We start from the raw sequence: 24,183 nt of genomic DNA, 5'->3' as shown, positions 1-24,183 counted from the left end.
TTGTTTATATGAACATCGCATTAGCCTTTTAAAAGAATTAATTTTAAATTTAACAATTTCTATCGCTTTCCGAATGCGACCCCAATTCCCAAAAGCGACGTCGAGTCCTTGCCTATGAAGCAATGATTATTATAGAAGTCATATGTCACAGACACAGCGTTCAAACTGTGTTATATTTTCATGTAATTTCCCGGCTTATAATCACCAAAAGGTTTCCGAGCCGAACAAGAAGTTTAAAGAAAAATCTAATTCGTACAGCTCTGCGTAAACGATACATACAAGGAACCCTCTGAATGAGTCAACATATGCATTCGATGAGTGAGCGAATTTTGATTCATCCAGAATTGAATTCCTGCCTGTTTGCTGACGTTCGGTTCGTTTCAAGTATTTTTTTAACCACTCACTTACATAGTGCGTTCGCTGACCGTTCGGAGTGCACAAACATGGTGGTGGAGAGAGGATTCATCGCATTCTCTCATGGTTCGTTGCTCCATGCTCACTATGATGATTGTGTGCGGCTGAACCAAGGATGAATGGCTATCAGATGCAATCAAACGAATGAGTGAATTTTCCCATGCCTGGTCGCGAGCAAGACTGGCTCTTTTTGCCATTCGCTTGAGAGTGCCACCAATAGCATCGCAGGGTCTTTTTCCATGGGATGCTGCAACAAAATGCCATTCTGCGCTTAACTCATACTTTGACTGGAATCTACACAAGCTTGCAAAGTTTTTCTTATTTCTGTATTGTGCTGCTGCTCCATTAGACATAAAATAAATTTTAGAAAAGTTTATCAATTGTTTCATAAAATTTATCAGTTTTGAGAGGAACAAATGAACTGCAGTCTTCAAGTCATCCAGTCTTCTTGTCTTCCAGTCTTTTAGTCTTCCAATCTTCCAATATTCCAGTCATCTGATCTTCCAATCTTCCAGTCTTCATTTAAGTTTGTTATGAATATATACCACATTCGTAACTGATACTTTTTGCATGTATCAGGCAGCTAGCGGCTGGAAAAATGGATTCTGAGATGATTATGAGTTTCATTGGTTTAGTTTTCGATAAAAATACACTCAAAAAAATTCAGTTTGGACAAGGAAAAGATAGCCTTTTGAAAAAAAAATTGGTAAAAAAAGTTTGGCCCTTTTCAAAAGGCTGTCTAGATCATTTTTGGAGAAACAAAGTATGCAAAGTGGCTTTTTGTGACAATAGTCTTCATGTACAGAAAGTTTCATTAAAATCTGAGATAGTGCTGCCAACATTTGTTCGAGTTGGCGCAAAATTCGTCTATACTTACACACAATTCCACTATTTCCCACGTTCGTTGGCTAAATAAAGTGCACTAGACAAACAAAATACAAGCGAGAACACGCAATTTGCTTAAAAACAATTTTAAGCTTAAGCCAAACATGAATCACCATGTTTGAAAAACACAAAAAACAACCAAGTCAATTTCAGCCGCCAGAAAATTTGACTAAGTGTTGAAATTGCCTTTAAATCGCATTCGCAAATTGCATTTGTTCCTAGGAACACAGGCGAGTTGAGTCAAACGTCAGACTGTTTAAATCGCCTCACCGTGTTCGTCCGCTTTTTTTTTTGACCGGGTAGTGGCAGATCACTCGACGGTGCAGCAAGGCGAAACCCCGATATCGAACCGGTTAAATTTTGACGCATGGAACGAAACTGTCATTTTACGAATCAAGAGTGCATCGCGATGCAGTTTCTGAAACGAAGTTTCTATTCGGTTTAGAAAAAACAAAACTCATTCTCTTGCCGATCGTTTCGTTACTCTGTTGATGGTGCCGCTTGTTCTCGGCTCGGCAGGCCGTGTAATTGTGTATCAGTGATAAAAACCAACGATGAAGTGCGTTTCCTCACCGTGCTAAACTGATTATATTGATAGTATTCTAGTGATCAAAAGTGTCTGCTACTTGCTACAAAGTGTAGAATTGCGAAGTTATTTTCACCGTGAGAAAGGTAATATCAAAAATGGTTATGAAATTCTTTCGTGGTGTACGGGCTACTAGCGAGCAACAACTTGCACTTTCTTCGATGTCTGGTGTTAATTTGATAAGTGTGACCTTTACTATGGGAGCCGGTGGAACAATTTCGCTGTTTGTTCTCCACTTGCATGCTGGTAGACGACAGGCGGGGGAACTGGTCTGGTTTTGTAGTTTCTGGGCCATGATGTAACGATCTGTGTATCAAATATCCCTTCTCGATCAACCGAAAGAAACTTTCGTTATATCGTGTTGTGACTGCGCACTATTTACTGTTTACTGTAAAGCTCGCCTACAATATTGGATTAGTGGCTGCAATCGGGCGCTATTTTGAACAATGCTAATCGATTCGAAATTAGAGTATTTGCGATTATTATAAATTCCTATTGAAGGCAATAACACGTACATGTGATAGTATTTCCCGGTAATGCTATCTATGATCCTTATTTTATTTACACCAGGTTCTTTGGATTATCTATTAGCATGAGTTTCCAGTTGCGTAGCTTAAAAGCAAATATCTACTCATACCTGACAAGATAACAATATATAGCTAACCATAACGAATACAACCCTTATCCCTTATCTTTTTCGCACTCGTGAAGACCTGATTCGAGCAACAGTTCCAACTACATAAAGTTTCTTTCTCTTCGGTGTCTTTTGCAGACGTGGCCTCGGGCCAGTTCAAAGTACGATGCAGCCTCCGCTACAATTTTGCCCGACCAATGTGTCGATGTCGGTCATCTGGTTTAACCATGGCATCTCGCAGTGCTTTCTGGATACCGTATCTGCAGCTACGATCGGTGGCTTTCTGCTACTCTTTGGTACCATCCAGTTGATTATGTACCGACGCTACGGCACCGAAACCAACCCATCGCAGATCGGTCCCTCTAAGATGTACAATTTTCAGCTGTTTCTGTTGGTGCTGCTACCGCTGCTAGCTGTAGTACGGTTTATTCTGGAAGGATTTGTATATGAGGACGCTCAAGTGTACGGATTCATGATCTTCTCGGTGTGCGTTATCCTGTTTATGTATCCATATTCTATTCTACTACTGGTGAAGGAACGGTATTACTTGCTACCGTCGGTTCCAACCCGTGGTCATGGTTTGGTTCTACTAATGTTCTGGACATTACTGTTCATTGCTCAAAACCTATTGTTCGTTAATCTCAATTACGAAAAAGCGTGGTTCCATCTCAGTACCGTGAAGGATAAAATCGAATTTACTCTGTTCGTGCTACGCTACACGGCCACTCTATTTGTCTTTGTGATCGGTCTTAAGGCACCGGCAATTACCTCTGTCCAGCTTGGTGACGAGTATCAAAACCTTCCGGAGGAGCAAGAAAATCGATCAACTTTTCGGAATGGAATACAGAAAATGCGTACACTGATGCCCTTTCTATGGCCTAAAAAGGACGTCATGCTGCAGATTCGCGTCCTAGTCTGCTTCGGTTTACTTCTGGGCGGTCGCGTCATCAATCTGTACGTTCAGATCTATAACATGAAGATCGTTGACAGCCTATCGAAGCAGCCGGTCGATTTCCGCTGGGACTGGATCCTTTTGTACGTTGGCTTCAAGTTTCTACAGGGCGGCGGAACCGGTTCTATGGGATTGCTGAATAATTTGCGGAGTTTCCTGTGGATTCGAATCCAGCAGTACACTACGCGGGAAATTGAGGTGGAACTGTTTGCCCATCTGCACAGTTTGTCGCTGCGCTGGCACCTGAATCGTAAAACCGGTGAGGTGCTACGTGTGATGGATCGCGGCACCGATAGTATCAACAATCTGCTGAACTACATTTTGTTCTCGATTACACCGACTATTGTGGACATTCTCGTTGCGGTTATATTCTTCGTTTTGGCGTTCAACTGGTGGTTCGGATTGATCGTGTTTGTCACGATGGCGTTGTATATTGGTGAGTAGTTTTGTGTTCATTGTTTATTATTGCCTTTAGAGGACTTTTTTTGTAACAATCTTGCTAACTAAAAGTCTGAGCCGGATGAAAGTCAATAGCAGTTAATGGGGATTGTCATATCTTTCATTTGAAACCAAGTTTGTAAAAATCTTAGGAATTTGGCAAACTCCCCGGGGCCTCAGGAATCGCCATAGACGGCCAATGTGGTCAAAGCTACGTCGATTGGTCATTAGTAATCCAGAACCGCAAATCCAACTAATATTGCATACATTTTAGTAAGAGTTGCATCATTTGGCCATCATGGGGCATCAGGAACCTACTGCGAGTTTGGGAGTCTTGCTAGGATATGGTTGGGCTCTGCTAAACTTCTAGAAAAAGCCATATAAATCCGAAAGCAGGTCCGTCGAAGCGAGTCGGTGCCGCTTTCGCTAAGGTTTTATTCAAGATTTTAGAATAAAGCACCCTCACTCTCATTATGGCATACTGGTGGCAGAACACGGATGTAAATAAAAATTTCATTCAAATTTATCCACGGACCGACAGCCACACCATTCCACTACTCTAATAAGAATGGGTGACACTTCCCCGAAACGGCGAGTGGGCTGATGGTACTGTGGCAACACTGCTAGTGACGCGTCGCGATTTTTTCGTTCCGATTTTCAAAGGTATTTTCTCGTGTTATTTCGCTTTGTTCTACGCGAGAGTTTGAATAATCTACTCTAATCCGCGTCCCGAGCACGCTTCCGGTGGAGTACGCAACTTCGGTGTCCGCGTTGGACGGAAATAACGATTTTCAAGTGGCGTCAGCGGAGGCGGTTGACAGAGCTGCCAGCACTCTACACAAATTGATTTTATGCGGGCTTATTGTTGTCGCGGGTGTCTCCCTCTAGTTTCTGGCGAAAATTCTAGTGTATCACTGCAGCAAAGTGTTCCGAGTGCATTTCCGGTAGAGTACGGAACCCAAGCACCTGCGGTGCGCGATATCGATAGTTTTCCTCAAATTTTTCGGAGGCAGCTAGAGTTGCCAGTTGTCTACTACTCGCTAAAGTTTACTGGCCCGCTCCTTTAGTAGCTATGGAGCAACATCCGGATAAATAATGACGCGTATTTAAACTACGAGAATCGTCAGCGTTGTGTAAGTATCACATCCACAGTATGGAAAAGGAAAAGTGTGGTCTCTGCGGTTTATCCAATCCGGCAGCTAACAGAAAAGGGAAGAAGTCGAAGCAAGCTCAACAAATCAGTTGGATCTGTTGTGACAACTGTTCAGTATGGTACCACTGCGTCTGTGTCCATATAAGAGACACTGAGATTAACGATGTGCAGAACTATATATTTTTTTGCGAACATTGCTCTATTCGCGGAAGTCTAGTCAGCAAACCCGTTAGTTCTCATCCAGTACAAGACGAAGTCAAACAGCTGAAGCAAACCGTACTCGACCTGAAGGCGAAGCTAGCAAAGCTCCAGTCAGAGCTAGACTGTGTTTGTTCCGCTAACAAGAAGCAAATAGACCGGATCCAGAGTAAGGTCAACAACAGTAATCAACGTGACAGCCAGTGCGCCATCCAAAACACACTGATAAGCAATATCGGAGAGAAGCTTGAGATCATCGAAGCGGGTGCAAAACTTGCCAACAATTGCTCACAGTCAGTGAACTCCCACTGTCTTGCTATCAACAAAATCCCCCTTCAAGATGGAGAAAGTGTCCGTGGTATTGTTGAAAGTGTACTAACCCTCCTTGACATCAAAGAAGAAATGCCTCACGTAACCGGCAGTTTTCGAGTGAAAGTGAAACCGTCTAAATGGTCAGATCGCAATATAACACCAACCATTGTTGCTGTCTTTGATAATAGAGATGCACGAGATAGGGTTATCAAGAGATATTTCGACAGGTACAAAAACGCTAAATTATGTCATCTGCAAAATGGTCCTGCCCTTGAGTATCGCTTCACTGTAAATGAAATGCTGTCAGTACAAGCTTTCCGGATTCGTAACCTTGCCCTCCGACTAAAGCAAAAGAAGATCATCCAATCAGTTTTCGTCAGGAATGACAACATCTCTATTCTGCAGCCAGAACAAAAAGGATACACTGCCGTGGAAAGTGCTGCACATCTTCTCGAGCTGGTTGGAAATAGCCACAATTCAAACGATTCATCAGTATTCTTCGATGCTCTATCGTCCGATGTATCTTCCTCATCCCGCTGCTAACCTTCCACACTACAATGCTGACGATTTTCCAAACGTGAAATGCCCAGAAATAATTTCCCGAACCTACGCATCGGACATCTAAATGTTCGAGGACTTGAAAGCCACATCGACGGCGTGAAGTTGCTTCTCGATAAGAATCAGTACCATTTATTTGCTGTTACCGAAACAAAGCTCAAAGCATCCTCCCCCGTTGGTCTAATTCGTATACCTGCATTCAATTTCATCAGGCACTCGTTGCCCACAAGTAGAGGACGTGGTACAAAAACCTGCGGTGGAATCGGTATGTACGTGAAGAAGGGAATCAAAGCTACACCAATACTTAAGTCATCATTCGACCCGGCGATTCCTATCGGCCTGAGATTTAAATTTCTCGCTGTCCAAATGAAGATTAACGAGCTGAACATCTGTGTAGTGGCCCTTTACAACCCAATCGGTTCAAACCCTCATTTTTCCCAATGCTACGAAAAATTACTACTCAACCTTCTCGATATCGGGTTCGACAAGCTGTTTGTGGTCGGAGACTTTAACATTAATGTATCTTCGACTCAGCCAACAATGAATCACGCAGCACTGACGCGCATCAACGCTGTGTTTAACTTAGCTATTCTCCCAACCGGCCCAACGCGTATAACTGAGAACAGCGCAACTACTATCGACTTGATGATCACAGATTCTCCTGACTCAGTAATTAAGTCGAAAACATGCACTGGAAATACCACTTCAGATCACGAGGGGATCTACTTCCTAGCAAATATCAGAATGCAAAGGACTACTACACAGACCATGCGCATTCGAAATCTCCATAATATCGACCCTTTACGACTGCAAGCCGATTTCCAAGCCAGAGATCTTCAGCCCTTCTACACCTCTGCAGACGTCTCGATAAAAGCAGACCTACTTACTACAGAACTCACAGATATGCTCAAACATCACGCTCCAGAACGCACAATCACTGTCCGAGACAAACGCACGCCGTGGATCTCGGAAAGCATCAAGCAGGCCGTTGCGCTGAGGGACTTAGCTTACAAACTTTACTCACGCAATCCAAACAGAACCAGAGGAGACAACCAGTGGTTGGACTACGTTCGGAAGCGAGATAGAGCAAACTCCCTCATTTTCACCGCCAAAAAACACTACGCTGAGAAACATTTTGATCATAGTCTTCCGGCGAAAAAGTTGTGGAGCAACCTGAGGCGAGAAGGTGTCCATAACATCACGAAAAAGAATGCACTCTCCGAAGGAATCGATGCGGACGAGTTGAACCGTTTCTTTAGCAAAGGTCATCGCCAGCTTCAAAACACAAACCAATCTAGGATACCTACCGCACCCCTTCAATGTGCGGATGTCAACATAAACGCAACCGAATTCAACTTCCGTCGCACAACTAGCGAAGAAATTTGTCGGAAAATCTGTGACATCCACACGAACGCCACTGGCCAGGACCAAATCCCCATTTCATTCATTAAAGTACTCTGTCCGGTTATCCTGCTACCACTTTCACATCTGTTCAATGCAATAATTGAAACCAAATCCTTCCCCCTGAACTGGAAAAAGGCAATCATCACCCCGATACCAAAGCAGTCTAATCCCACTCATCCTAAAGATTTCCGGCCAATCAGTGTTCTACCAGCCATCTCAAAAATTCTAGAAAAAATACTGCTTTCTCAAATCACAGAACATCTTGATAATCCAAATGCACCCCTTCTAGCAAGGCACCAATCCGGATACAGGAAAAGACATAGTACAACAACCGCCCTTACTAAGGTAGTACATGATGTGTACACGAATCTTGACAACAACTTCTGTACTGTTATGGTCCTTGTGGACTTCTCTCTCGCCTTCAACTGCGTAAAACACCAAACTCTGAGAGCAAAACTTCGGAACGAGTTCCATTTTTCTCAGACGGCATGCGACCTGGTATCATCATTCCTGGATCGCAGAAAGCAGTCAGTTCGCCTAGGAAATGCACTGTCCACTGAGCAAGATGTCCCCGACGGTACACCTCAAGGATCGTGCCTCAGTGCACTACTATTCAGTTTGTACATAAATAGTCTACCTTCGTATTTAATGTGCAACTACCACCTGTATGCTGATGATCTACAGATATATATATATATATATATATATATATATATATATATATATATATATATATATATATATATATATATATATATATATATATATATATATATATATATATATATATATATATATATATATATATATATATATATATATATATATATATATATATATATATATATATATATATATATATATATATATATATATATATATATATATATATATATATATATATATATATATATATATATATATATATATATATATATATATACATATATATATATATATATATATATATATATATATATATATATATATATATATATATATATATATATATATATATATATATATATATATATATATATATATATATATATATATATATATATATATATATATATATATATATATATATATATATATATATATATATATATATATATATATATATATATATATATATATATATATATATATATATATATATATATATATATATATATATATATATATATATATATATATATATATATCCGGCCCGGTTTCCGATGTGGATAGACTTGTACATGCTATCAACACTGACCTCGAAACGATAGTTCACTGGGCAGATGCAAACTGGCTGGCCCCCAACCCAAAGAAAACCCAAGCAATCATCTTCAGCAAATCCGGAGTCATGGTACCACAAACCAACATTATTTTTTGTGGCGAAATAGTGCCAGTGTCAAACGAGGTCACAAATCTTGGTCTGAAACTCGACCGTAACTTGTCCTGGTCTCAGCAAGTAAACGATATTACGCTGACAACTTACAACATTTTACGAACGTTTCGACGATTCGCCCCAGTCCTTTCATTACCGACTCGACGAAAGCTGATGCAAGCAGTAGTAATGCCCATCTTCACGTGTGCCGATGTGGTATACTACCCCGGACTTTCTGCAGCTCTCAAAAATCAACTGCATCGCTGCTTCAAATCAGCTGTCCGCTTTGTCTACAACCTCCGACGACGAGACACAACCGCAGACGTCCGGAACTCCATCCCCGGAGTCGATCTACATTCTAACTACCGGCTGAGAATATGCTGCTTCATGAGGCAGGCATACCACGGAGATCTGCCAAACTACATTCAACAGCACTTACAACATGGGCAGCAACTGAGGACACGATCCTTCATCATACCCAGGCACACAAACACCACTGGCAAAAGTGTACTGGTGTATGGAGCAACCTGCTGGAATAACCTACCAATCGACGCCAAGCTGAAATCAACGATAGCTTCTTTCAAGAGCTACACAAGAAGTTTGATCTAAATCAATTACCTTCCATATTTTTGTTAGTATCAGTTTTGTTTGATTTATTTTATATCCTAAGTATATCTCTAGAAGTAAAAGGTTGTCGTTGCAAATAAACATACATACATACTGGCTGCCCCCCGTCCCAATAAAACTTTGGTTGTTCTCCAAATACGTTCCAAAACGGCACCTTAGCCAGTAGAAGTAGGCTCAGTTCAAGGCTCCTGACTAGCGCCGATCCGGCTCTGAACACGGTACCCCATGAAGGACCACGTCAACTCTTGCCTGTGACCTCACTGCTCGCAAAGGTAATCATGGGATCTTATGAGGCGAAAACTTATTGCGGGCGTAGATAGCGGCTTGATGTTGGGACAAAAACAACAAAAATAAGAAATATTTAGCGGAGCAAGTGTGGTGAATCAATTCGCCAAATATGTGTTAGCGACGACGCCGACCCAGAACAACTAACAAGTGCAACCGCAACAGCAGCGGCAGCGGGAGCAATCCAGGCTGGCCATACCGAGCAGTGCACTCTACAAACTTACTCCGCTGATTGACGAAAGCGGGCTGATTCGAATGGAGGGGAGAGCAGAGAAAGCAGGGTTGCTGTCATTCGATCTACGTTTTCCAGCGATCCTGCCACATCAGCATAAAATCACGCAGCTGATTATTCAGCATTATCACGAGAAGAGCGGTCACGGATATCGACAGGCGGTGAAGAACGGGCTGAAGCAGCTGTTCTACATTCCGCAGCTTGACGCAGTAGTCCGGAAGGTGTCGTCGTCTTGCGTATGGTGTAAGGTCCATCGAAGTCGGCCTCGAGTTCCACGAATGGCTTACCAGTGCAGCGGCTAATACCGAATCTTCGTCCCTTTAGTTACACAGGTGTGGATTATTTGGGTCCATTTTCTGTTACTGTAGGACGCCGAACGGAGAAGAGATGGATCGTGTTGTTCACCTGCTTGGCAACCCGCGCGGTGCACCTGGAGGTGGCTCACGGACTGACTACGCAGTCGTGTTTGATGGCGATTCACCGGTTCATTGGTCGGCGAGGTTGGCCGACGGAGTTTCTGTCCGACAATGGGACGAACTTCCTAGGAGCCAGTAAGGAACTGGAAGGAGTTGTCCGAGAAATAGGAGAAGATTGTGCGGATCAGCTGACTAGCGCGAGAACGAAGTGGACTTGGCTCCTCACGTTGGAGGAGTATGGGAGCGTCTCGTTCGGTCGGTTGAGGAGGCATTCGTGGCGCTTGATGATGGGAGACGGTTGACGGACGAAATTTTGCAGACAGTAGTGGTGGAAGCGGAAGACATGATAAATTCTCGCCCGCTAACGTACGTGTCTCAAGAGTGTGACGAAGCGCAGGCACTCACTCCAAACCACTTTTTGCGGGGACTCTCCCCAAATCAGCCTAGCGTGAATCTTCCCCACCTCATCCAGCAGCAGCACTTCGAGACGCGTTCCAGCGATCGCAGCAGTTGGCCAGCATTTTGTGGGAACGTTGGGTCAAGGAGTACGTTCCTTCGCTGAACCAGAGGACAAAGTGGTTTGGTGAGTCGAGACCATTAAGAATAGGAGACTTAGTTTATGTGGTAGAAGGTAGCAACCGGAAGTACTGGATCCGCGGGGTGATAAAGGAGGTCATTGTGTCCGGTGATGGACGAATTCGGCAGGCCTGGGTACGCACCAACAGTGGACGCTATAGGCGAGCAACAGCAAAACTAGCTGTGATGGAGTTTGGTAGCTCTGAACCGGATGCGAGCTCCGGGACAGGGTTACGGGCCGGGGAATGTTCTGGCATCACTGGCAGTTGCACCATTGCACCGGTGTCGAATTGACAGATGCAACAAATTTGCTGTCATGCTGACAGACGACGAAGTGCATCACGAATGTAGAGCGAGGGAACTGTCAGAGACAACATAAGTAAACAAACAACATAAGAAGGAAAGTAGGATAGAAAAACACCATTTTGAAAGTGATAGTAGTAGAATAGTAAAATACTTTGGAGTAAGAAATTAGAAGTTGCGAGCAAGGAAATTATTCGGATAGTGGATAGATTGCAGATTAAGCTGTACTTAAAAAACTAAGATCCAGAATACGTAAGTTTGTGAAACAATATAAAGCAGTGAATTAAAACAACAAATTTATGACTAGATACGCGGAGGTAAAGACTGGACAAGTACGAACGGTACAGTTGAGATTATCAAATCCGAGATAAAACGAAGTAAGTGAACGTACAAATTAATTACTAAAACCGATAAAATAAAAAAATGTGAATACTAAATTGTAGATAAATTGCGATAGACAGCGATAGAGGAAGGAAAAGAGGAAGCTGTAAAGTAAGGAGAACAAACAATTGTGAGTAAAACAAATAATCGATTATTTACGGTAAATAGAAATAAAGTTATTTAGTTTGATCAGCACAGGAAAAAAAGGCGGATTTTCAAAAATCTTGTTTTCGCCTGCCGTCCGAACAAGCGGCGATAAACCAACTGGACGCCAAGGAAAACTGGGGTTTCAGGAACGCACGTCGAAGCCAAGCATTACCCAAGAAGACCAGCTGGGTTACCTAAAGTGACGAAGTTGAGGCAAAAAATCGAATAACTACGAATTCGTTAAAAGCAAGGGTAGCGTGAAAAGAGTAAAGGAAACACCAGGAAAGGAGAAGAAACTGAAGAAGCCCAAGAAGGTCGGTGAAAGCGAAACTGCTGACAACTGCAAAGTGAATGGCGAACTGTGGAAACCGCAGAAAAGAGGAAGAAAAACAGAAAGAAAAGGAGGAAAGAAAGGAAAAAAAGAAAGAAGACATTCGGCCTCGCCAGGAGAAGCATAGGGAAGACGCTCTTGTCGTCAAAACAAATGACGGCGTGGCGTACGCTGCCATCCTCAGAAGGGTGAGAGAGCATCCCAAGCTACTACTAGTACTCAGAAAAGGGAAATGCTGTTCGAGCTGAAGAATGATCCATTGAACAAGAGCGGGGCCAATCGGGAACTAGTGGCGGAAGCGGTGGGAAGAGAAGCGAATGTGAGAGTTTTAGTTCAGGAAGCAGTGGTCGAGTGCAGGAATCTGGACGAGATCACAACGGAAGACGAAGTGAGGAGCGCGTTAATAGAGCAATGTAATCTGGGGAAAGAGCAGATATCAATCAGGTCGAGAAAGGCGTATAGTGGAACACAGACAGCAGTGCTACGCTTATCGCCAACCGCAGCCAACAAGCTTATGTCGACCGGTAAGATCAAAATCGGATGGTCAGTGTACTCGTTACGATTGAACCCTGGGGCCACTAAACGAATGGTTTCAGGTGCTTGGGTCTCGGTCATCAGACAGGCAAGAAACTGTAGAGGCCCGGACAGATCAGATCTGTGCAGAAAATGTGGGGAGAAGGGACACATTGCTAGAGACTGCACGAAGCAACCGAAGTGCTTACTCTGCACAAATGAGGGCGGAAAAGACCACATGAGGGAAGGCTTCTTATGCCCATAGTACAAAAAGGCGAAGGCAGGCCAATGATGATGGGGATAATCCAGCTTAATCTTTGTGACATTGCATTGCATTTAATCATTGTGACATTGCACAGGAGCTGTTGTGACAGTCAACAACAGAAACGAAGTTTGACGTTGCAATTATTGCAGAACCATATCGTGTTCCTCCCGATAACGGTAACTGGGTGGTGGATAGTGCAGGGCTGGCGGCAATCCAAGTGATGGGCGGTTTCCCTGTTCAAGTGGTGGTGCATAGCACACACGAACGTTTCGTGATCGCCAGGATCAACGGCGTATTCGTATGTAGCTGTTATGCTCCCCCACGGTGGACACCAGAGCAATACAACCGGATGCTGGACGCACTTACCGATTCGTTAGTCGGGCGAACGCCGGTTTTTATAGGACGCTTGGGCCATGGAGTGGAAGAACTGGCGAAGCTGGACGTAAGGCTGTGCAACTAAGGTAACGCTAGCCCATCCCGTAAAGGCGGCCGAGAATCGATCATCGACGTAGCATTCTGCAGCGCGTCGCTGATGGATAACCTGAATTAGCGACTTAGTGAGCAGTCCAAACATAGTGACCACCAAGCGATCCACTACACCATTGATCGGTGAAATTGTACGGTAACGCTGAGAGTGAGGACTGGCGAGCGGAAGAGGAAAATAAATGACATCGACCAAGACCTTTTTGGGGAAGCACTTCGTGCTAACAGCGTCATTCCAATTCCGAGTGCGATGACCTGTCGGAAACAGTAGCGAGGGCACGTAATGTAACAATGCCAAGGAAAATGGAGCCCAGGAATTACCGGCGTCCAGCGTACTGGTGGAACCTAAAGGCTAAGTATCCTCCGGGCTGCCTGCCTAAAAGCCAAAAGACGCGTTCAGGGAGCACGATCTGAGGCATGCAGAGAAGAGTGTAAGGTAACATTCCGGGCGGCCAGGGCTGCTATTATACGCGAGATAGTGCTAAGCAAGTCTGCCTGCTGCAAAGAGCAGTGCAGAGAAGTGGGCCCTAACCCCTCGGGGAATACTTACCGTGTCGTTATGACCAGGACCAAGGGTCCAATGCCGTCAGCCAAAATGTGCGCCGACAAACTGAAAATTATCGTGGAGGCTTATTTCCCGAAGCACGACCCAACCGCACGGCCGCCTACACCATACGTTGATGCAGACGTTGGTAATGCTGGTGACAATCGAGTTTCCAATGACGAGCTCCTTATAGTGGCAAATGGGCTAAAAGTGAAGAAAGCTCCCGAACCGGAGGGTATCCCCAACGTGAAGACTGCGATCCCAGCGTTTCCGGACATGTTCACGACAGTTCTAAACAAATGCCTGTACGATGGCTACTTCCCGGATAGATGGAAGATTCAGAAGTTGGTGTTGCTACCAAAACCTGTGAAACTACCAGAAGATTCAGCGTCTTATCGGCCTATATGTCTGCTTGACACTCTTGGTAAGCTTCGGGAAAGGGTTATTCTCAACAGGCTCACGATCTAGGCTGAAAGTGAGAACGGACTATCGTAGAGGCAGTTTGGGCTCCGGATATCGTTGGTGGACGCCATCCGCATAGTCGTCGTGAACGCGGAAAAAGCATTGAAGCAAAAGAGAAGGGGTAATCGCTATTACGCCGTGGTAACGATAAACGTGAAGAACGCGTTCAACAGTGCCAGCTCGGGGGCAATCGCCATAGCGCTGCATAAAATGTGGGTTCCGGGCCATCTGTGGGAGGTTCTTTAAAGTTCGAGTACTGGTCTACGAAACGAATATGGGGAAGAGGTCGATTAGGGTCACGGCGGGAGTACCTCAAGGCTCCATACTCGGCCCAACGCTCTGGAATATAATGTTCAACGGAGTGTTAACACTGGAACTGCCGAGGGGAGTTGATATCGTCGGTTTTGCAAATGATGTTATCCTGACGATAACCGGCGAGACCCTTGAGGAGGTGGAGATGTTGACAGCAGAGACAATATGCAACTTGTAAACCAGGATGGCTAACATCAAGTTGCAGCTGGCTCACCTAAAAATCGAGGTAGTGCTGGCCAGTAACCGTAAAAAATCCAGCATGTCGAGATCAGCGTCAAGGGACAATTCATCTTATCAATACGAGCGCTAAAGCACCTGGGTGTGATGGTCGACGATCGCTTAAATTTCAACAGCCACATCGACTATGTGTGTGAGAAGGCTGCGAGGACAACTAAGGTATTGGCAAGAATCCTGCCGAATAACGGAGGAGCAAGAGGCAGCACGAGACGTCTCCTGGCAGGTGTCTCATCCTCAATACTAAGGTATGGCGTGCCAAGCACGTTTCGCTTAATGGTTGTTTGTGTCGCGTTCATGTACAGTACGATATCGTCGGAGACGGTATGCGTATTTGCATCACTCTGGCTGAGGACGTGGAACGCTGCCAGCGGATAAATGCACGTGAAGCAAGCTGATTGGTCCAAGCGGACTCGCATGCTAAGTGGCAGCAAGAGTGGGATAACGCGGAGAAAGGAAGGTGGACCCATATGTGTCTGCTTGGGTCCATAGGTCCATAGGCTGTTTTTGTTCGGGCATGGATGTTTCCGGAAGTACCTGCATCGGTTTGGACAAGCTTCGTCACCCCTTTGTCCGGAATGTGTGAACGTGCAAGAGACACCGGAACACGTAGTCTTTGAATGCCCGTTGGGGCGCCAGTGAACCGGACCTCAGGCTTCACCGGAATCGCCGGACCGACCTCGACACCCTACCGGGTAGCTCGTTAATAGGCTAAATCCACCGGCGGGGATCGGAACGAGTAAATCGCGTTGAATAGCTAGCAGTGGGGAGCGTTGGAGCGCCAGGGCACCCTGGCAGGTCTCCGGGTGCTTTCGAACTTGTCACCAGGTTCGAATGAACCTTTCCCGATTTTACGCTCATCCGACTTCCTGTGAAGGATAGTGTCAATCTAGCATGACCTCCCTGCTTGCATAGATAACCATGGAACTACAAGAGGCGACTACGCACAACGAGTGGAGATAGTGGCCCGGAATTGGGATCCAAGGCAATGGAGAACAAATAAGAAACTCACATATGGAGCAGGTGCGGCTAATCCGCTCACCAGGGCTGGTTTAGTGGGGACACCACCACCAGTAGCAGCTGAACTTTTTCAGCAAGAGCAGGAGGAGGAGAAGTAGCAGCAACAGCCAGTGCAGATCTTTGTAAGCACACAGCCAAAAACCTTTCATGAGACACCTTGACTCGTGTACACTATTTTATTCCCGAACTGGAGGGTTAAACCATTTGATCAGTTGTGAAAGCAGAGATGGTTCTGAGAATCCGAAAGGCGCCAGTATCTGCCGTGTAGGAGTATGACGCGGTAACGTAGAGAACTGATGCAGCTGAGCGAGCATTGGTGTCGGCTAAGGTTATCTTCCTAGCCCCACCGCCCTCCCCCCCCATTGCAGGGAAAGGAGAATCTGGTTGAAGTGAAGACCGCGCCAGTTTTCATGACTTCAAATAGGACAAGAACTTCGCCAGGAGCCGGAAGACGAGAGGGGTCCAACAAGCAGACGCGTGAGGACGCTCTTATTGCTGAAGGGAAGGACGCTACTTAACCGGGTGAAAGCTGGGGTGCCGTGGTAGGTCGAAGGAGAAACACGGGAAACAGCAAGAGCGGAAGGAAGAGAGAAAAGTGAAGCAGAGGAGGAAAGCAAAGCCTCTGACTCGTCAGAAGGCGCCAAAGGGAGAAACCGTGCTCGCCAAAGCTCGTCGCAACAACGTATGCAGTGCTGCACAAGAAGGTCAGGTAGGGAAAACGTGGTAAGAATCAGACGAACCCACAAATGTGAGAATCTCTTCGAGATGAAGGAGGATCTCACGATTAATAGCTCGACCTTGCAGGAGACTATTAACAAACCAATGGACAGAAGTTAAAGCCTTAAGCCCGAAGACGGTGATGGGATCACGACGAGCTGAGAGGTGCACTGAAACAGCTGTGCAACGTGGGCGGGGGGTGCGCATGACGATCCGATTAAAAAGGGGTACGATGACACTCAGACAACGATGATTCGTTTACCGGTAACTGCTGCTGAAAAGGTGCTGGAGGTAGGCAAAGTTACGGTTGGATGGTCGAGATGCCCCTCTAGTGAATAAACAAGCGGAGAAATGCTTCATGTGTTCGGGCTTTGAACATTTGGCAGAGACTTGCAAAGGCCCGGATAGATCCAGGATGTACTGGCAATGCTGGGAGACTACAAATGCTCTGTCCACAGACCAACGGTAATGGAGATAACAGCTAAATCAGAATCACTGTGACACAGTGCAGCTGTGTTGGGGCAATCTACGGCAGAAACGATGTGCGACGTCGCTTTGATTGCAGAGCCGAATCAAGTCCCTTTTGATGTCGGTAACTCGGTGTCGGACAGATCGGGAACGGCTGCGGTACAAGTTATGAGCAGATTATCCGTTCAAGAAGTGGTAGAACGCTGACACGAAGGCTTCGTGATCGCCAAAACCAACGGCGTCTTCGTGTTCAACTGTTACACTCCTCTACAGTAGACAGTGGAGCAGTTCAGCCCAATGCTGGAGCAGTTAATCGATCAGTAGATCGGCCGAAGGCCGGTAGTCATTGGTAGTGACTTAAACGCATCGGTAGTAGAATAACCAACACAAGAGGGTATATCTTGCAGGAAGCTCTAGCGAAGTTAGACGTACATTTTGGAGAGACGGGAGGGAGTCTATCGTCGACGTTACATTCTGTAGCCCATCGCTGACCGCGAACATGGATTGGAGAGCATGCAAGAAGTATACGCAAAGCGATCACCAGGTGATTCGCTACCGCATCGGCCAACGGAACCCTGTTGTAGCACGGAGAAGGATGACCGGCGAGCGAAAGTGGAAGACGAAAGCTTTCAACAAAATCCTCTTCGTTGAGGCATTTCAGCCGGACGGTGAGACCGAGAACGTGGATGCGACTGATCTAACAAGAACGATTGTGACGGCTTGTGACGCCACAATGCCACGACAACTGGAATCACGCAATAGACGACGTCCAGCTTACTAGTAGAGAGAGACACTCAGTATGCTACGCGCTGCTTGTCTCAGAGAGCAGTATCGGAGCCGACTAGAAGGAACGGAAGGTGGCGTTTCGGAAAGCTAGGGCCAATTAGCAATTCAGATTATCACAAGGAGTTGTTTCGAGAAGTGGACGCCAATGCCTGGGGCGACGTGTACCGTGTCGTGATGGCGAAAATGAAGGGTCAGTCGACGCCAGTCGAAATGTGTTCGGGTAAGCTACGAATTATCGTTGAGGGTCTCTTCCCGAAGCACACTCCAACTACCTCGCCACCAACACCGTACGGCGAAGAAGAAGGAGCAAACATCTTTCGCCACAATTCTTAAAATGCTGCGCCCGCGTACTGTCTCTTCCAACTGCATCCTACATTATCTCCGAGTATCAAAGCGGGTGTGTAACGAAACAACTTCTAACCTAATAGCTTACACTTCTATGTTATTTCCCGCCATCGAGAAGCGTCATCGGGTGGCCGCAATTTATATCGACTTTTCAAAAGCTTTCGGCAAAGTACCGCACAACATCGCAATCCTGAAATTAAAACGTTGCAGTCTTATCTTTCCGATCGCTCGGCATTCGTGAGTGTAAAAACACACGCTCAAGCAATGTCAGAACAACCACTGGTGTCCCGCAAGGCAGTCATCTGAGCCCGCTTATTTTTATTTTGTTTATCAACGATATCTGTAGTCGGACCAAGTCTGGGAAATTGCTATACGCGGACGCTCTCAAAATCTTCCGAACTATCGCTTCGGCACTCAGTGCTTCAAGAAGATATCTGTATTATGTAAGTATGGTGGACGTTTTACGAAATGGAAGTCAACATTAATAAATGCAAAGTAATTAGTTTTGAATGCTTGATCACTCCAGGACGTTATGAGTACAGTCTACAAGGAAGAACAATTGAAAGCGTGGACTTTTCCGACCATATCACCGCGACAACTGCTAAGGATTTCGGAATGCTGGGCTTTTTAAAGCGGAACACCGCGGACTTCGATGATTTCTACGCACTAAAAGCACTTCACTGTGCCCTAATCAGAAGTGTTCTGGAGTACGCTGTGCAAGTGTGGGAACCATACCGACTAGAACGTATACAAAGATGTTTTGTGCGATTCGCGGAAACTTCCATGGAATGATTCAGTTATATTGCCTTCTTACGCCGATAGATGGTATGCTACTCGGTCTGCAGACTCTGGCGACTCGCTCTATATTCTTACAACGATTTTTGGGTTTCGTCTTCGTCAGGTAATATCGACAGTTCATATCTTCTCTCGGGCGTTAATTTGTGTGCGCCTCCCCGTGTTCTTCGTAACCCCATTTTGTCGGGGATCCCTGGACAGTGTACTGCGTATGGACAAAATAATCCACTGGAAAGATGTTGCTGCAGATTAAACGAAACTTCTTCATTGTTTGATTTTAGGCGAAGAGTAGATTGATGCTGCGGTGTGGTCACGATAGATGTGAAGAACGCATTAAACAGCGCCACCTGGGGAGCTATCGCCGCAGCGCTGTACAGAATGCTATACCAGACGAACGAAGAGCAGAAGTCAATGCAAGTGACAACTCTCTGGAATGGGATGTACAATGAAGTTTTGACGCAGCGTCCCAACAAACAAAGAAAGCTGAACAAGCCTTATTTACGAGGAAACAAGCTGAAATAGAACTGAACAAGCCATTATCCAGCATAATTGTTTGTTGGGGTGTCACTGAAGGTGATGGGTGAAACACTTGAAGAAGTGGAGGTGTCTGTGACGGAGACAATGGACGCGATTGAGAACTGGATGAACGGGGTCAAGCTACAGATAGATCACTTCAAGACGGAGGTGTTGTTGATCAGCAAGTGCAAAGCGATTCATCGGATGCAGATTGACGTCGGAGGGCACGTTGTTGCATCGAAGCGCGCACTGAATCAATTGGGAGTGATAATCGACGACGGGTTAAGTTTCAACAACCACGTCGACTACGCCTGCGAAAAATTAGTGAAAGCAACAAACGCAATAACGAGGATCATGCCAAACGTCAGCGACGAGAAGCAGTACGAGACTTCTGCTATATAGTGTTTCATCGTCGATAATGCGATTTATGGGTCCTGTCTGGGGTGCGGCACGCGAAACCGCGAAAAGCTGAAGAGGACTTTCCGGCTGATAACCGTACGAGTCCCGAGCGTGTACAGAATAATATCGTCGGAGGCACTATGTGTAATCGCCGGGGGAATCCTCATCTGCATCACCCTGGCGGAGGATATGGAGTGCTACAATCGGAGAAACACCAGAAACGTGAGGAGAATGGTGAGAATTGATTCGATGGTGAGGTGGCAGCAGGAATGGAACAACATGGAGAAGGAAAGGTGGACCTACCGGCTTATACCAAACCTGTTGACGAGGGTTAATAGAAAGCGTGGCGAGGTGAACTTCCACCTCACATAGCTCCTGCCGGGTCAAAGCTGGTTCAAGAAGTATCTTCATTGGTTCGGGCACGCAACGTTACCATTGTGCCCAGAGTGTGAGAACGTCGGGGAGACACGCGGAGCAGGTGGTCTTCGAATGTCCGACGTTCGAAGCGACGCACAGGAAGATGCTTGAAACGGGAGGACCGGACATCAACCCGGATAATGTCGTCACAAGAATGACAATAGACGTAAACACGTGGAACGCGGTTGACGGAGTGGTGACGCAGATCACGACCGACTTACAGCTAGAATGGGGTAATGAACAGCGAGCAACGGTTTCGAGAGAGCAATCACCGCCAGACAAATCGAGTAGACTACGACAGAGCGGTGGGTATGGACCGTCAGGGCGCCAGCGAACAGGACGTCATACTCCACTCGGAATCGCCGGACCGATCACTGCACCCTACCGGTTGGTCCGATCGAAATATAGCGAAAACCAAATCAGTATCGGAAGAACCTCCTCCGCCGGGGGACTCTCCGTCGGCGTCGGCTAGATTCACCACCGGGGAAATGACCTCAACGCCTGGTTGGTGGGCCTCGCTTTCTGGGCAACTTTTCTCCGTCGGAGTTGGCTGGGTCCATCATCGGGGACTAGATCGAGTAGTTCGCGAAGAAGTCGAGAGCTCAACGAGTAGATGGTGCTGACTGGTACGAGAAGGGAGTTGCGATGCTGAATGGTACAATGGAGCCGAGTCGTGGTGCTGAATGGCACAAGGAAGTCGAAGAGCCGCCCAGATTGACTTAGTAGGGGAAGAATTAAACGACTTTCTCCCTTACGAGACATCGTTAAGTTGGGTGTCGTTTAGTGTATTCACAAGTAGTGTCATGGTTCTGAAGAGACAAAGTCGAAACGCAAACTCCTGGACTTACAAAATTAGTAGCTGGTAAACATGTTAAAAGTGTGTATAGCGTTTTTGTTAGTGGAAATTTGAAAAGATATGAAAATAAAAAATATATAGTCATGTAGTGAAATGTATACTAACTCTCATGTTACTATCTTCTCCCTGCAGCGGCTACCATCATGGTGACAGAATGGCGCACCAAGTTCCAGCGACGTATGAACCTAGCGGACAACGATCAGAAAGCACGTAGTGTCGATTCGCTGTTGAACTTTGAAACCGTCAAATACTACGGTGCCGAGAAGTACGAAGTGGATTGCTACCGAGCAGCTATCCTGAAATTCCAGGTGAATTCCCTTTTCTATTTTTGTGCGCTTTTAAACCAAATAGTAATATTTCACGAATCTTTATTTTTTCTCGCCAATATGCGATTTTAGGCTGAAGAGTGGCGTTCCTCGATTACCCTCAACATCCTCAACACGATGCAAAATGTCGTCGTGTGTGTGGGTTTACTGGCGGGCTCACTGCTGTGCGCCTATTTGGTCGTATACGAAGAGGGCCTAACGGTTGGTAGTTATGTTCTGTTTGCCAGTTACATCATCCAGCTATACGTACCACTGAACTGGTTCGGGACATTCTACAGGTAAAAATTCGCAACTATCGCAACAACCTAACGTCGACGATTAAATATATTTGAAATTTTTTTTATTGTTTTAGAGCTATTCAGAAGAATTTCGTCGACATGGAAAACATGTTCGATCTGATGCACGAGGATCAGGAAATAATTGACGCTCCCGGTGCTGATGCGTTGGCAGTCATCCGAGGTGGTTCTATTGATTTTTCAGATGTCACCTTCGGCTACACCCCGGAGCGGTTTGTATTACGCAATGTTAACTTTACGGTTCCGGCGGGTAAAACGGTAGCCATCGTTGGCCCATCCGGTGCGGGCAAGAGTACGATCATGCGTTTACTGTTCCGTTTCTACGATGTCGAAAGTGGATCTATTTTTATTGATGGTCAAAACATAAAAACAGTCAAGCAGGCTTCGCTCAGGAAAGCCATTGGTGTTGTTCCCCAGGACACGGTACTGTTCAACAACACTATCAAGTACAACATTCAGTATGGTCGAGTAGATGCCCCGGATGTGGATGTGATATTGGCTGCAAAGAGTGCCGACATCCATGACAAGATTCTTACCTTCCCTGAACAGTACGACACCCAGGTGGGTGAACGGGGTCTTCGGTTGAGTGGGGGTGAAAAACAACGAGTGGCCATCGCGCGTACCATACTCAAGTCGCCATTCATTGTACTGTTGGATGAAGCGACCAGTGCGTTAGATACCCAGACCGAACGGAACATTCAATCGGCACTGGCAAAGGTCTGTGCTAACCGTACGACACTTGTCATTGCGCATCGTCTGTCGACAATCATTCATTCGGATGAGATTCTAGTCCTGAAAGATGGTATAATCGTCGAGCGTGGTCAGCACGAATCGCTGCTCGAAAGGCAAGGCGTTTATGCTGATATGTGGAATCAGCAGTTGAAGAACTTGGACTCGGGAAATGGTAAACAGACGCAGCAGGCGCTGAATAATGGCACTATGGTAGGAGGACCAATCACGAACAACCCTCCAGCTGCGCCTGTTAACCATGGTCATCATCACCATCATTAGAAGACTGTAGATTCGTATGTAAAACGTGCGAAGTATTTGTTTATTGGAAGCTATTTTTCCAAAGGATGGACAGTTCGGTTGAGTTTATCTGTTGAATGTGGATGTTTCAAGTAACAAAATTCCTAAAGTTGACGGACGCACTAAAAGCATTGTGCCTGCTAGGTGGATCAATTATTATATTACTAGATATGTGAATTGCAGGTTTTTATCTTCGTACGGCGATAGTGACCTTATAGTTAAGAGTGATGTACAAAGAAATCTGGCCGAGGGTCGAAATTAAATATCTGTTTGAGAGTAGTTTTACTACATACTTCATAGTTAACTTATTATGCACTACTTTGTTTATTTCACTTTGAATGTGAATAGTGTATGGAGTGAACAATATATTTTGTTGTATTGATTTGTAAATATCACATTTCTGTGTATGGTTGGGTACTTTTATCGGAATCTTTCGGTTGGTTGAACTATGCTACATTTCTCCAATTTAGGTAAAAACTGTTTGTTCTCCATCAAGAAAAAAAAATTGCTAAACCCTACCCTTTTGCTCAGTAAGGGGAATGGGCGTATTATGCCGTTTTGGTCGAGGCACGATTCGATTGTAAGTCATGGAATGCATGACGCGCAAAAGTACCTGAGCCAATGGCAATCACTGTCAAGGACCAATCGAAGATTTGAAATGGAAACATGTACGTTATTAACCTTCCGGCAGTCGCGCTAAAGCTCTAAGTGCACGCTGCTCTGAAAATCTAACGAAATCGTCATAGGGCACCAGCGGCTGCTTGTTCAATGGACCATAAGCGCGACTTCCAGACGGTTTAAAATCAGTTTAGTTTACGTAGTCATAATTCACCAACTATAATATAAAATATGATTAACCATGTTTCTGTTTCATATCCGTTGACCAAACGGAGTGGCCAAAATATATTTATTAATTAATAACACTTGTTCCTCTCTGTATCATTTTGGTTATTATTTTTTTTCCTCTGGAAAAGCGAACAGAATTTATTAAGGATTGATGATGTGCGAAGACTCAACAATGCATGCGATTATCTATAGTGAACAGTGAGTGATTGACTAGGGGTTTGCTCAGGAACCCAAAGTATGTCTCCGGGTTTTGCAGCTACCGTCAATCCAGTCCTCACTTTGTCCTGCCACTAAGTTAGTGTCGGATTCTGATGAGACGAAGTGGAAACGCATATTCCATAACTAATTTA

General features: G+C 45.3%; 1 protein-coding gene across 1 annotated transcript; it reads left to right on the top strand.

Annotated features, from left to right (window-relative positions):
• Nucleotides 1-1,688: 1,688 nt before the first annotated feature.
• On the top strand, nucleotides 1,689-23,355 carry LOC131684581 (ATP-binding cassette sub-family B member 6). The gene is made up of 5 exons (XM_058967584.1): nucleotides 1,689-1,971; nucleotides 2,658-3,907; nucleotides 21,469-21,644; nucleotides 21,735-21,940; nucleotides 22,015-23,355. Exons 2-5 carry the CDS (start codon nucleotides 2,686-2,688, stop codon nucleotides 22,967-22,969), a joined length of 2,559 nt encoding a protein of 852 aa, XP_058823567.1. The 5' UTR covers nucleotides 1,689-1,971; nucleotides 2,658-2,685; the 3' UTR covers nucleotides 22,970-23,355.
• Nucleotides 23,356-24,183: the final 828 nt, after the last annotated feature.

Source organism: Topomyia yanbarensis, chromosome 2 (assembly GCF_030247195.1).
Source record: "Topomyia yanbarensis strain Yona2022 chromosome 2, ASM3024719v1, whole genome shotgun sequence".
Taxonomy (NCBI): Eukaryota; Metazoa; Arthropoda; class Insecta; order Diptera; family Culicidae; genus Topomyia; species Topomyia yanbarensis.
This window is presented reverse-complemented; position numbering and strand designations above follow the sequence as displayed.